The 15,195-nt window shown below is 37.0% G+C and overlaps 1 protein-coding gene across 6 annotated transcripts in view; it reads right to left on the minus strand.

The window, feature by feature from the left end:
* Nucleotides 1-748: 748 nt before the first annotated feature.
* Nucleotides 749-15,195, minus strand: part of FER (FER tyrosine kinase) — a 441,496-nt gene continuing 427,049 nt past the window's right edge. For all 6 annotated transcript variants that reach the window (XM_082455757.1, XM_082455759.1, XM_082455760.1 and 3 more), the window contains 2 exons: nucleotides 3,366-3,488; nucleotides 749-2,160 (listed from right to left, as the gene is read on the minus strand). In XM_082455757.1, the coding sequence (XP_082311883.1) occupies nucleotides 2,018-2,160; nucleotides 3,366-3,488 (266 nt within the window). In that variant the 3' untranslated portion in view covers nucleotides 749-2,017. The remainder of the gene's footprint in view (nucleotides 2,161-3,365; nucleotides 3,489-15,195) is intronic.

Genomic DNA, 15,195 nt, shown 5'->3' on the forward strand with positions numbered 1-15,195 from the left:
TGCACTTGGAAATACTGGCAAAGGGTGGAAATGTCCCCATTTTATTCTTGCTTTTGAAGGCTGGCCAAGTGCCTGAAGACCAGAGCTCTTAATCTTAATTCATGAGTCTGCTTTGATTTACCACAGTATATGCCATCAAAAGAAGGTTTCATTTTACTCATAATATTTGACAGAAGGGAAACAACGCTGATTAAAACAGAGTTACTTTGTATATTGCAATATTTTTGTGGGCGAGTTTATTATGCTTTCATTTTCGCCTGGATGTGGTAATCATTAAATGTGTGTGAAACTTCAAGGAGACTGAAGTGGTAGACACAAGCCATTTTTCTCCTCAGTATTATCCTGTTTACTCTTGAAAGTAGTACTGGGTGTGAGTTGTGCGCAGTGATATTCCTAGGCAGCAAATATGTGGAGGGGGCAGGAGGAATTTTCTATCCCATAAGCTCTTCCAATGAATGTAGACCAAATAATCACTACTGTGCTATTTGGACACAGGCCTGAGCACTTATTAAAAGCTCCCAGGCCACATTTACCCCTGAGCGTGACCATCTCTTACACACATATTTATCCTGAGAGGCAACTATATACAGACCATGGGGTAAGTTCCCTGGATGAAGCTAAGATTCAGCTAAAGACAATCCTAGTTTAAACTCTGTTACATTTTATTCATATGAAGTATCTCCAAACTGTGCTCATATATGGGTCGGCTAATGATAAGAATTTTCAGGTAGCAAGTATAAGAGTGGACAAAGGAGTGCTACCTCTACAGCTTTTTCCTTAATAAGGTTCACCTGACTTCTTAACCATTTACTCCATTCATACCTGCCAGGTTTCTCGGTATTATGTGCGTGTGTGTGGCTGTGTGGCTGTGTGGGGGTGCACGCCCATGTGTGTACACACATGGATGTGTTTGTGAACTAGAATCATCATATTCTGACAGCTCTGGAAACTGGCACAAATGAACAGAATTAAATTCTGGGATGTCTCCTCTCAAATGAAGGTACTTAAAATTATGCTGCTATTTCTGTAGACTCGTGCTTTGGAATTTCTCTAAAGAATTTTTTGTTGACAAGAAGGCTCTATCTATGAACTCCTGAAAACATTTCTTAAAACCTTTTTCATGAATCAGACCATAAAATAAAGCACGCGTGTGTGTGTGTGTGTGTGTGTGTGTGTGTGTGTGTGTGTGTGTGTGTGTGTGTAAAGGCATAACTCTGGTAAGAAGGCAGATTTTCTATTTTCCTTTCCTTCTCTTTGATGATGACTTTAGCTGCCCCTTTCTCCAGACCGTCCTCCTGTTCCAACTTACTTCTTGCCATCACAGCTGTCTGAAACATTCTTTAAAAGCTGTGGCCTCAATTAAGAGCTCTTTGAGGACGTTCCAGGTATCATTTTCTGATGCCTGGACAAAAGGGGAGGGAAACAACAGGTTTACCAATAAGACAGGAATGTGAGGATTCTTACACTGTGCTTATTTCTGGCGAGAAAGGAAAGAAAACCCCTAGGAGGTCTAAATAATTCTCAATATAAAATGATGTTTACAAATACACTCTTGCCTTGGCAGAGCAGAAAGTCAACTTTGGTTGGAATGTGTCCTGCAGACTTGGCATTACCAATGCAGCTGATAGCACCGATCGAGTAGGGTCTGTGGCGTGGGACAGCAGCCGTGAACTGGGTCTGAAGTAAAAAATCTCTGAGAAACATCGATGGTCCTGGTGTGAAAAAGATGGATTGGTTCCCCCTCACGTTTAGAGCCTGTGCTTTTCTATTTACAAAGGGCTGAAATGCCAGGATTGCTGTGGTGAGCTAAGAAAGCCCTTGGTAGGACTACCTGTTTCTTGAATGCATTTGCCTTTGACTTTTTTTAACGGCACATATTTAAAAAACAGTTAATTAAAAAAAATAACCTTAGAAGACTGTTGCACATAACGTGGTATAAACTCATTGTTAACGAGAAGAACAATATTACTCTGCTGGAGGACCAAGTCCTGGAGGCTGAGTTTGCACTGTTCTGTCACTATGTGATTTTCTTCTTGATGACAGTGAGCTCTTTCTGAAGTTCAGTGAACTTGGGGCGGTTTTCAGGTTTATAATCCCAACACTTCATCATAATTTTAAAAATGTCCTCGGGACAATGCTGAGGGGCTGACATTCGGTATCCTGAAGACCCAAGAGAAGAAGAACAGAGAATTTAGAATGGGGATAAGATACAAATGTTCACATAGGGCATTATGCAGTTTGTAATTTTTAGTACCTTATGTTGTCGGTTAATAGAAACAAAAAAATCCATTTCGGGGCAAACTGATTATTTTTCTATAAGTAATGCAGACTTTAATATTAATAGAGCAACATCATTACCTTCTAGTTCAAAGAACCCATTTTCTGTTTGTTCATTTGTCACAAAGTCTGATGTAAGATACATCACATATAAATGCATGTTTCAGTTGCTCTAAGTATTTGCTTTTAGAATTTGCTTTTAGAATTTGCTTTTAGATGCTGTAGGCAGAGTTTTAAAAAATCATCTTTACAACTCAGGTTTTTGAAGATGAGGAAAAGGATGAGGATTTATAAACATTAATTTAAAAGTGAAATAAAAATGAATATGAGGCATATTCCTTTACGGTCTGAGAAGAATATTATCTTTAATTCAAAGTCAACTGGCAGTGTCCCGGCAGTATGCTGGGCGGTATGTGTGTGCCTGTGTGCATTTGCCTCCGGAGCGGTAGGAAAAGGGAGGAAGGAAGCTGGAAAGTCATCTTCCTACACCCGATTCTACAACCATGCCCCCCTCGAGGGGCCTGACCCTAGGGCACTGGTGTTTTGTTGAAAGGATTGTGTTGTTGTTGTTGAAAGCTGGGGACTACACAAGTGCACGTGAGGGTGTCACCGTCACCTGCTTATTCCTGTCCCTGATCTGAGAACACCATAGGGCTTCTTCAGAACTGTTCCAAAATTCTCAACTTCTTCCTGAAGTCTAACTGCATTTCAATTTGCAGTAATATTAACAGTGTTTATTTGGCATCGAATAAAAAATAGGTGGTCTACCTCAATCTCCTATTTCCCTGGAAGATAGTGAATGGCACAGCCTTGCAGGTGTCATGCCAGGCAGGGGGAGTGGAAGAAAAGCCTAGAGCTTTCTATTTTCAAAGAGCTGGGATCTATCTTTTAAAGTCTTTGTTGTTGTTGTTGTTGTTGGTTTGGTTGTATAAGAGCTACACCATCCATAAAGTTCAAAAGTAGATTAACCAGCACCTCTTCTATCGTGTGCCCAAGAGTACCCCCTTCCTCCTCCCAGGAAATGCAGACATGGCACCAGCACTGCCCGGGCTGGGTGTGAACACTGCTACCCCGTGTCTTTGGCTCACCTCTTTCCACTTGCTCCCGAGCTTGTTGATTTGTCATTCCAGGGTATGGGCAGACCCCTAAGCTGAAGGTCTCCCAGAGGAGGATGCCAAAGCTCCACACATCACTCTCAGAGCTGTATCTCCCTGCAGGGCGAACAAAACCACATTCAGGTCATTGGATAAGCGGGTGACCATTTCTGGTTGTGTATGTCTATGTCAGTCACATATTAACATATTTAAACTTACCAGGAATTCAATAACTAGTGATCTTATTTTCTTGACTAGTTTTGCTTTCCAGGAGTAGTAATATTACCAATTAAATGAATAGTCTTCAGGCTGCTACTTTAACCAAACCACCTTCCAAATCACATTTCCCCCACCAAGAACAAATATTCACTCAGTATGCAAGCTTACTTTCTCTGTGGCCTCTAAATGAGATGGATGGTTTATATAAAAAAGATATAAATTTGTACACATTGATGCCTAGGAGATTAAATAAGTTGGAGTTCTGCAATTTTGTCTTCTGCCTGCATCATTTTCTTTCTACTAAAATTACAAACAAACTTAAAGCAATAAGGAAAGTTTCTTAACTTCAATTTTTTACTCATCACTGTTTACAGATATTCTTACACGCTTAAAGTTCTCATTTTCTCCACTGATAGTTTCATTTATGGAAAATACATTTTTCTGTGTTTTGAATAGAGTAGAAATTAACATAGCTGGCTGATAAAAACAACTTCTTTAAATTACATGGTGCCGTGTTTTGTCAAAATATCTTGGTGCACCTGCTTTACTGAATTACATAAGCTAACTCTTAGTTTAGTTTAGTTTAGTTTTTTTTCCCTTGGTAATCTTCTAGAGAAACAAGGAGATAAAAGCCAATACCAGATATCTTCTGGAATGAATGTGAAATCAAGGAGGGGAGGCAGAAAAGGCTATGAATTTTCAAGATTTTCCAACATAATTCTGCCATTCCGGGATGTATAAATGCCCATCCTCTCAAAATGTCTTGTTACTTTGAGTAGGATGGCCTTTTCTCTTTCTTGAAAACAGTACAATGAGAATGAGAGTACGCCTGTGCTATAACTGCTCTGACGTCAGAGTTTGGAGTGTACTTGCTGATCATCATCTCCAGCTGTGTGAATTAGCTTCCTTCTTGCTAGACAGTAATTACGGACATTCACTATGCTAGTCGGTAGGAAGATTAGTTTCCCTGTCTGCATATCAACTCTTTTCATGTTTGGCATCCAATAATTTAAAACTTTTTATGAAAATCATTCAATGGTTACAAGTTAAGACTAATTAACTCTTTAAGGAAGTACAAGGCATAGAGAGCCAAATACCTTATTTTTTGTAAGATAGTATCTGGGAAGATATCAAGAATGGCCAGTTGTATTATAAATTAAGATCACACTCTAGAAGTGAAAGCTTATAACCTAACTCTGTAACCTTGACTTTTTTTTTCTTTTTTTTTTTAATTTTATTTTATTTTATTATTTTTGGCTGCGTCGGGTCTTCATTGCTGCGCGCAGGCTTTCTCTAGTTGCGACGAACGGGGGCTACTTTTTGTCATGGTGCGCAGGCTTCTCATTGCAGTGGCTTCTCGTTGCCAAGCATGGACTCTAGGCGCGTGGGCTTCAGTAGTTGTGGCACGGGGGCTCAGTAGTTGTGGCTCACGGGCTCTAGAGCACAGGCTCAGTAGTTGTGGCGCACGGGCTTAGCTGCTCTGTGGCATGTGGGATATTCCCGGACCAGGGCTTGAACCCGTGTTCCCTGTGTTGGCAGCCGGATTCCTAACCACTGCGCCACCAGGGAAGCCCTGCAACCTTGACTTCTGAATCTGGTTTTACTGGATAATTTTTAAAAATTAATTAATAATTACTTCTTTATTTTTCTTATTGAGATATGATTAACATAACATTATATTAGTTTCAGGTGTACAGCATGATGATTTAATGTTTGCATATATTGCAAAATAATCACCACGATAAGTCTAGTCAACATCATCATCCATAGTCACCATCCATAGTCATAAAAATTTTTTTTCTTGTAATAAGAACTTCAAGATCTACTCTCTTGGCAACTTTCAAATATGCAATATAGTATTATTAATTATAGTCACCATGTTTTACATTACACCCCCATGACTCATTTGTTTTATAACTGGAATTTTGTACCTCTTGACCACCTTAACCCTCCCCCTACCTCCCACTGCTAGACTCTGGCAACCACCAGTCTGTTCTCTGTATCTATGAGAGTGGTTTTGTTGTTGTTGTTTAGATTTCACATATAAATGAGATTATACAGTATTTGTCTTTCTCTGTCCAACTTATTTCCCTTAGCATGATACCCTCAAGGTCCATCCATGTTGTCACAAATGGCATGATTTCACTCTTTGCTATGGTTGAATAATATTCTATTGTATATACACACTATATCTTCTTTATTCATTCGTCCATTGATGTACACTTAGGCTATTTCCGTATCTTGGCTATTGTAAATAATGCTGCAAATGAACACGGGGGTGCATATATCTTCTTGAGTTAGCATTTTTGTTTTCTTCAGATAAATACCCAGAAGTGGAACTGCTAGATCATATGGTAGCTCTATTTTTAGTTTTATGAGGAACCTCCATACTGTTTTCCATAGTGGTTGCACCAATTTACATTCCTCCTGACAGTGGAGGAGGGATCCTTTTCTCCACAACCTGGCCAACACTTGTTATTTCTTGTTTTAATAACAGCCGTTCTAACAGGTATGAGGTGATAAGTCACTGTGGTTTTGATTTGCATTTCCCTGATGATTAGTGATGTTGAGTATCTTTTCATGAAACTGTTGGCCATGTATATCCCTTCTTTGGAAAACTGTCTATTCTGAACTTCTGCCCATTTTTTAATCAGATTGTTTTTTGTCTTGAGTTGCATGAGTTCTTTATATATTTAAATATTAACCCCTATCAGATATACGACTTGCAAATATATTCTCTCATTCGGTAGGTGTCCTTTTATTTTGTAAATGGTTCCTTTGCTGTGCAGAAGCTTTTTAGTTTGAAATAGCCCCACTTGTTTATTTTTGCTTTTGTTGCCTTTGCTTTGATGTCAAATCCAAAAACTCATCTCCAGCACTAGAGCTTACTGCCTATGTTTTCTTCTAGGAGTTTTATGACTTCAGGTCTTATAGTCAAGTCTTTAACCATTTTGAGTTAATTTTTGCATATGGTGTAAGATAGTGGTCTGTTTCATTCTTTGGCATGTGGCTGTCCAGTTTTCCCAACATTTACTGAAGAGATGTCCTTTCCCCATTGTATATTCTTGCCTCCTCTGTCATAAATTAATTGACCATTTATGCATGGGATTATTTCTAGGCTTTCTATTCTGTTCCATTGATCTGTGTGTCTGTTTAATTCTAATACCATGCTGATTTAAATACCATAGCTTTGTAGTATAGTTTGAAATCAGGGAGCATGATGCCCCTAGCTCTGTACTTCTTCCTCAGGATTGCTTTGACTGTTAGGGTCTTTTGCGGCTCCACGAAAATTTTAATATTATTTGATCCAGTTATGTGAAAAATGCCATTGGAATTTTGATAGGGATTGCACTGAATCTGTAGATTGCTTTGGGTAGTATGAACATTTTATTAATATTGATTCTTCCAATCCATGAGCATGAAATATCTTTTCATTTATTTGTGTCTTCTTCAGTTTTTTTGGTTGTGTCTGATAGTTTTCAATGTACAGGTTTTTCACCTCCTTGGTGAAATTTATTCCTAGATATTTTATTGTTTTTGATGCAATTATAAATGGAACTGTTTCCTTAATTTCTCTTTCTGATAATTTGTTATTAGTGTATAGAAACACAATAGATTTTTGTATTTTGACTTTGTATCCTGCAATTTACTGTATTCATTGATTAGTTCTAACAGTTTCTTGGTGGAGACTTTAGGATTTTCTATATAATATCATTTCATCTGCAAATAAGGACAGTTTTACTTCTTCCTTTCCAAATGGGATTCTTTTCATTTCTTTCTCTTGCCTAATTGCTGTGGCTAGGACTTCCAATACTATGTTGAACAAAAGTGGTGAGAGTGGGCATCCTTGTCTTGTTCCTGTTCTTAGAGGAAAAGCTTTCAGCTTTTTACTGTGAACTGTGATGTTAGCTGTGGGCTTGTCATATGTGACCTTTATTATGTTGAGGTACATTTCCTCTGTACCCACTTTGTTGAGAATTTTTATCTTAATGGGATGTTGAGTTTTGTCCAATGCTTTTTCTGTATCTATTGAGATGATATGATGATATGATTTTTAGCCTTTATTTTGTTAATGTGGTGCATCATGTTGATTGATTTGCAAATGTTAAACCATCCTTGTATCCTTGGAATAAATCCCACTTGATCATGATGTATGATCCTTTCATTATTTAATGTATTGCTGAATTCCGTTTGCTAAACATTTTGTTGAGAATTTTTGCTTCTGTGTTCATCAGGAACAATGGCCTGTAATTTTCTTTTCTTGTGATGTCTTTATGTGGTTTTGATATCAGAGTAATGATGGACTCATAAAATGAGTTTGGGAGTATTCCCTCTTCTTCTGTTTTGGAAGAGTTTGAGAACGACTGGTATTAATCTTCTTTGAGTGTATGGTAAAATTCACCAGTGAAGCCATTCATTCCTAGACTTCTTTTTGTTGAGAGGTTTTTTTGTTACTGATTCAATTTCAGAAGGTTTTTGTTTGAGAGATTTTTTTCATTTTTTCTAGGTTGTCCAGTTTGTTGGCATATAGTTGTTCATAGAAGCCTCTTACCATCCTTTGTATATCTGTGGTATCAGTTGTAAGGTCTCATTTTTCATTTTTAACTGTTTTGATTTGGTTTCTGTCACTTTTTTTTCTTGCTGAGTGTAGCTAAAGTTTTGTCAATTCTATCATTTCAAAGAAATAGCTATTAGTTTCACTGATCTTTTCTATTGTCTTTTTAGTCTTTATTTCATTCATTTCTGCTCTGATCTTTGTTATTTCCTTCCTTCTAATAACTTTGGGTTTTATTTTTTCTTCTTCTAGTTCCTTGAGGTGTGATGTTATGTTGTTTGAGATCTTTCTTGTTTCTTGAGGTAGGCATTTATTACTATGAACATACCTCTCAGAACTGCTTTTACTGCATCACCTAACTTTCGGTATGTTCTATTTCCATTTTAATTTGTCTCAAGGTAATTTTGACTTTTCTTTTGATTTATTCTGTGACCCACTGGTTGTTCAGTAGCATGTTTAATTTCCACATATTTGTGAATTTCCTAGCTTTCTTCTTGTAATTGACTTCTAGTTCCATACCATTGTGGTCAGAAAAGATGCTTGATGTGATTTCAGTCTTGTTAAATTTATTAAGACTTGTTTTGTGGCCTAACATATAATATGTCTTGGGGAATATTCCACGTGCACTAGGAAAGAATATGTATTCTGCTTCTTTTGGATGGCATGTGTATACTGATCTATAGATATCTATCTATATATATATCTGTTAAGTTCATCTGGTCTAAAGTGTCATTTAAGGCTGACATTTCCTTACTGATTTTCTATCTGATCTTTACATTGACTCAGGTAGGGTACTGAGGTCCCCTACTATTATTGTATTGCTGTTTATTTCTCCTTTTAGGTCTGTTAACATTTTTTTTAATATATTTAAGTATTCCTATGTTAGGTGCATAAATATTTACAAATTTTATATCCTCTTTTTGGATTGACCTCTTTATCATTATGTAATGCCCTCCTTTGTCTCTGATTACAGTCTTTGTTTTAAAATCTACTTTGTTTGATATAAATATAGCCACCCCAGCTTCCTTTTGGTTTCCATTTGCATGGAATACCTTTCTCCATCCCTTCACTTTTAGTCTTTGTGTGTCCTTATGTCTGCGATGAGTCTCTTGTAGGCAGCATATAGATGGGTCTTATTTTTTATTCCATTCAGCAACTCTGTCTTCTGACTGGCAAATTTAGTCCCTTTACATTTAACGTTGTTATTGATATGTATGTACTTATTGCCATTTTAATTCCTTTCTTGCTGTTTTATAGTTCCTCTCTGTTCCTTACTTCTTCACTTGCTCTCTTCCTTTGTGGTTTGATGACTTTCTTTAATGGTATGCTTAGATTTTTCTCATTATCATTACTGTATCTACTATAGATTTTGACTTTGTGGTAACCATGAGGCTTACATATAACAACTTACATTTTTAAGTTGATTAAAAAAAACTGAAGATTGAACACATTCAAAAGCTCTACATTTTCACTCCCCCCTGCCTTGTTTTATGTTTCTGATGTCAGATTTTACATTTATTTATCTTGTATATCCCTTAACTAATTTTTGTAGTTATAGTTTTTATTTTTTTGTCTTTAACCTTCATACTACCTTTATAAGTGATTGATCCACTACCTTACTACATATTTACCTTTACCAGTGAGATATATATACTTTCATATATTTTCTTGTTACTAATTAGCAACCTTTCTTTTCAGCTTAGAGAAGTCCCTTTACCATTCCTTGTAAGGCCAGTTTAGTGGTGATGAACTCTTTTAGATTTTGCTTATCTGGAAAACTCTTTCCCTCTCCTTCAATTTTGAATGATAACTTTGCCAAGTAGAGTATTCTTTGTTGGAAGTATTCTTCTTTCAGCACAGTGAATATATCATGCCATTCCTTTCCTGCATGCAAAGTTTCTGTTGAAATATTTGCTGGTAGTTGTATGGGGAATCCCTTGTATATAACAAGTTGTTTTTCTCTTGCTGCTTTTAAGATTTACTTTTCTTTAACTTTTGACACTTTAATTATAATGTGTTTGGTGTGGGTCTTTCTGGGTTCATCATCTTATTTGGAACACTGTGGGTTTCCTGGTCTGGATGTCTCTTTCCTTTCCCAGGTAGGAAGTCTTCAGCCATTATATCTTTTTTTTTCTTTAAATAAATTTATTTATTTTTTTATTTACTTATTTTTGGCTGCGTTGGGTCTTTGCTGCTGCGTGAGGGCTTTCTCTAGTTGCGGCGAGCGGGGGCTACTCTTTGTTGTGGTGCACGGGCTTCTTTCTCATTGTGGTGGCTTCTCTTGTTGTGGAGTACGGGCTCTAGGCGTGCGGGCTTCAGTAGTTGTGGTGCACGGGCTCAGTAGTTGTGGCGCACGGGCTCAGTAGTTGTGGCTCACGGGCTCTAGAGCACAGGCTCAGTAGTTGTGGCGTACAGGCTTAGCTGCTCCGCAGCATGTGGGATCTTCCTGGACCAGGGATTGAACCCGTGTCCCATGCATTGGCAGGTGGATTCCCAACCACTGTGCAACCAGGGAAGTCCCCCATTATATCTTCAAATAAGTTTTCTGCCCCTTTCTCTCCCTCTCTCCTCCATCTGGGACTACTATAATGCAAATAGTCTGCTAGATGTTGTCTCATAAGTCCCTTAAGCTCTCTTGGCTTTTTTCATTCTTTTTTCTTTTTATTGCTGTGATTGGATGACTTCCATTGCCCTCTGAGCTCACTGATCCTTTATTCTGTTTCATGTAGTATGATGTTGAACCTCTCTAGCATATTTTTCAATTCAGTTATTGTATTCTTCAACTCTATGTCTTTTCTTTGGTACCTTCTTATATTTTCTATCTCTTTGTTGAAATTCTCACTATGTTCATCCATTCTTTACCACCTTTAACGTTTTATCAGGTGGATAAACTATGTCCGTTTCGTGAAGGTTTTTTTCTGAGGTGTTATCTTGTTCTTTCGTTTGGAACACATTCCTCATTTTGCTTGACTTTCTGTGTTCGTTTCCATGCATTAGATGAAACAGCCACCTCCCCCAGTCCTGTAGGAGTGGCCTCCTGTAGGAGATACAACTTACCATCCAGCTCTGACCTAACTCTCCGATGTCTCTCAAGCCTTTGTGATTGTCCAAGCAGCCTATTTTATTTTTTAATATCTCCTAGTAGTTGAAGGTGATAGAATTCGCCTATGAAGCCATCTGGTCTTGGACTTTTGTTTGTAGGGAGTCTTTAAATCACAGTTTCAAGTTTAGTACTTGTGATTGGTCTGTTCATACTTTCTATTTATTCCTGGTTCAGTCTTGGAAGATTGTACTTTTCTAAGAATTTGTCGATTTCTTCTAGGTTGTCCATTTTATTGGTGTATAGTTGCTTGTAGTAGTCTCTTATGATGCTTTGTATTTCTGTGGTGTCTGTTGTAAATTCTCCTTTATCATTTCTAATTTTATTGATTTGAGCTCTCTCCCTTTTTTTCTTGATGAGTCTAGTAGCTAAAGGCTTATCAATTTTGTATATCATTTCAACGAACCAGCTTTTAGTTTCACTGATCTTTGCTGTTGTTTTCTTTGTCTCTATTTTATGTATTTCTTTGCTGATTTTTCTTTCTTTCTTTCTTTCTATTAATGTTGGGTTTCATTTGTTCTTTCTCTAGTTGCTTTCGGTGTAAGTTTAGGTTGTTTATTTGAGATTTTTCTTGTTTCCTGAGTTAAGATTGTATTGCTATAAACTTCCCTCTTAGAACTGCTTTTGCTGTGTCCCATAGGTTTTTGGATCATCGTGTTTTTGTTGTCATTTGTCTCTAGGTATTTTTTGATTTCCTCTTTGATTTCTTCAGTGATCCACTGGTTATTTAGTAACATATTGTTTAGCCTCCACATGTTTGTGTTTTTTACAGCTTTTTTCTTGTAGTTGATTTTTAGTCTCACAGCATTGTGTTTGGAAAAGATGCTTGATTTCAATTTTCTTAAATTTACTGAGGCTTGATTTGTGACCCAAGATGTGATCTGTTGTGGAGGATGTTCCGTGTGCACTTGAGAAGAAGGTGTAATCTGCTGCTTTTGGATGGAATGCTCTATAAATATCAATTAAGTCCATCTGGTCTAATGTGTCATTTAAGGCCTGTGTTTCTTTACTGATTTTCTGTCTGGATGATTTGTCCATTGATGAAAGTGGGGTGTTAAAGTCCCCCATTTTTATTGTGATACTGTTGACTTCTTTTATGACTGTTAGCATTTGCCTTATATATTGAGGTGCTCCTATGTTGGGTGCATATATATTTACAATTGTTATATCTTCTTCTTGGATTGATCCCTTGATCATTATGTAGTGTCCTTTTTTGTCTCTTGTAACAGTCTTTATTCTAAAGTCTATTTTGTCTGATATGTGTATTGCTATTCCAGCTTTTTTTTGATTTCCATATGCATGGAATACTATCTTCCATTCCCTCACTTTCAGTCTGTATGTGTCCCCGGATCTGAAGTGGGTCTCTTGTAGACAGCATATATATGGGTCTTGGTTTTGTATCCATTCATCCAGTCTGTGTCTTTTGGTTGGAGCATTTAATCCATTTACATTTAAGGTAATTATCAATATGTATGTTCTTATTGCCATGTTGTTAATTGTTTGGGATTTGTTTTTTTAGGTCTTTTTTTCTTACCTTCCTCTTTTGTTCTATTCTCTTGTGATTTGATGACTATCTTTAGTGTTGTGTTTAGATTGCTTTTTCTTTTTTGTGTGTGTATCTATTGTAGACTTTTAGTTTGTGGTTCCCATGAGGTTTTGATATAGCAGTCTATATATGTACAAGATTCTTTTAAGTTGCTGGTCTCTTATTTTCAAATGCATTTCCAATATCCTGTATTTGTACTCTCCTATTCTCATGACTGCTGGGTTTGATATCTTATTGGCATGTGGATGATTTTCTACCTTTACTGCATGTTTGCCTTTACTGGTCAGTTTTCCCATTTGTAATCTTCTTGTTTCTAGTTGTGGCCTTTTCTTTTCCACCTAGAGAAGTTCCTTTAACATTTGTTGTAAAGCTGGTTTGGTGGTGCTGAATTTTCTTAGCTTTTGCTAGTCTGTAATGCTTTGATTTCTCTGTCAAATCTGAATGAGAGGCTTGCTGGGTAGAATATTCTTGGTTGTAGGTTTTTCCCTTTCAACACTTTAAATATATCCTGCCACTCCCTCTGGCCTGCAGAGTTTCTGCTGAAAACCCAGCTGGTAACCTTATGGGGATTTCCTTGTATGTTATTTGTTGCTTTTCTCTTATTGCTTTTAACACATTACTGACTGGGGGATTTTTGCAGAAACTAACGTCTGTGGCCAGGTGATTTGTTATGTAAGTGAATATTGAAACACCCATGTTTGAGTAAATATCAACAACTTTTTTTGCACTAAATGTATTTATTTGAAACTTTGTACATGTCTTACTAAAGTATTCTAATATTTCGTTAGAGTGTGATAGGCAGTATAGCAGGCACCTCTGTGCAGGGGAACAGAACAGCTATTACAAATATACTGTGTTTCACTGCACTTTCCCCTGTTAGTGCAGACTGTACACTTTCTGGTGGAATTTGTTTTTTTAGTCCTATGGGTATGGTTTCCTCTAGAATATGTTCTTTTATTTTACCTGATAGTTGACAAGGTGGACCTTTGTGGGAGGCTCTTTTAGAAATGCCACAAGAAGGACCAGGTGCAGGACTACCACTGCATTCACCAGAATTCTCAGTTACCCATTCTCTAGCTACTGCTAACAAAAATTGCTTGTAAGTCATTTTATTCTGTGCATTAAGGCTACAATAAATTTTAAACTCATTGAATAAACCACACTACTCAAATAGAAACCCACTTTCTTATACCATTTTCGAGTTTTCCAGAGGATATTGAAGTTTGCCAGATATTGATTGGATCGATCAACTTCTTTCATATATTTACTATACTCTAATATACAAGTGGGTTTAGTTATCTGATGGCCAGTCCTCCTGTCTTCCTTTCCTGTAGATGCTATGGAGGCGTCATGAAGAGCTGTCACCATGCAGACTAGCCTCTTGTCTTTCCATATAAGAAGAATCACTTCTCCCTTCCATAAGAATGTCATTTCTCCCCTCTGTAGATGTTTAGATTTCTTCTTTAATTGGTTTGGTAGACCATGATTCTCTCTTATAGTCCCACAAACTCTGGTTTTATTTTTCAACAATATTTCAGATGTGGACACACTGTTGTAATAATTGTCTTTGTAAATATGGTGCCATGAACCAAGATAAGGTTGTAGGACCGATAATATTGTTTCTTGCAGTTTCTTTCCTTCACCCATGTAAATCTCAAGGTAGCATATATATCGTTTCATTTTCGATAACCATCCTGACCAAAATTCCATATTTTGTAAGTTTTCTGGGAATATAGGTTTTGAATCTGAGTCGTCCTGTCCACTCTAATTGCCTCCTCAAGTGATAGCTCTTGTTTGGGTATACAGATCAATTGAAATTTTGGTAGAAAATAATACAAAAGAGGTTTAGCTTTTGAAGTTCTGTCTGCAGGAAGTGCAATTTCTGAGTTATGGTTAAAGTGAAGAAATATCATTATTTGTTTGAACCCTCTTCTTGTCATAATCTTTGGAAAGACAGGTGTTTCAAGTAAGGGATCAGTCGACCAATATTCTTTCCAGTGTGACTTTCTTATTTGTCCCATCAAAATTATTAATCCAAGAAACTTCTTCATGTCACTAGTGGTTACATCAGTCCATTTTAAATCCTTATCATAGTTTTTATATGATTTTTCATTCTGCTGGTGATACGAATTTGTTTGAGAAGTGACCAACTCAAAAGAGTCGTTACCAAAAATTGTTATTTCACTAACACTTTGTGGGTTATTACAGTCAGCAGTTACACCTGACACACCTGTAAAGTCTTCTAATTCTCATGAAATGTTGTCTTCAATCCACTCTTCTGTAGAAGCAAAGGAGCATTCTCCAGCACCATGAGTTTCATTTTCACTTTCCGTATCAGAATCAATCACTAAGGTTTTTTTGTCTTTTTGTTGGTCTAATATTCACATCGTGTGAATCAGAACTA

Source organism: Balaenoptera physalus (genome assembly GCF_965194825.1).
Source record: "Balaenoptera physalus genome assembly, chromosome: 3".
NCBI lineage: Eukaryota > Metazoa > Chordata > Mammalia > Artiodactyla > Balaenopteridae > Balaenoptera > Balaenoptera physalus.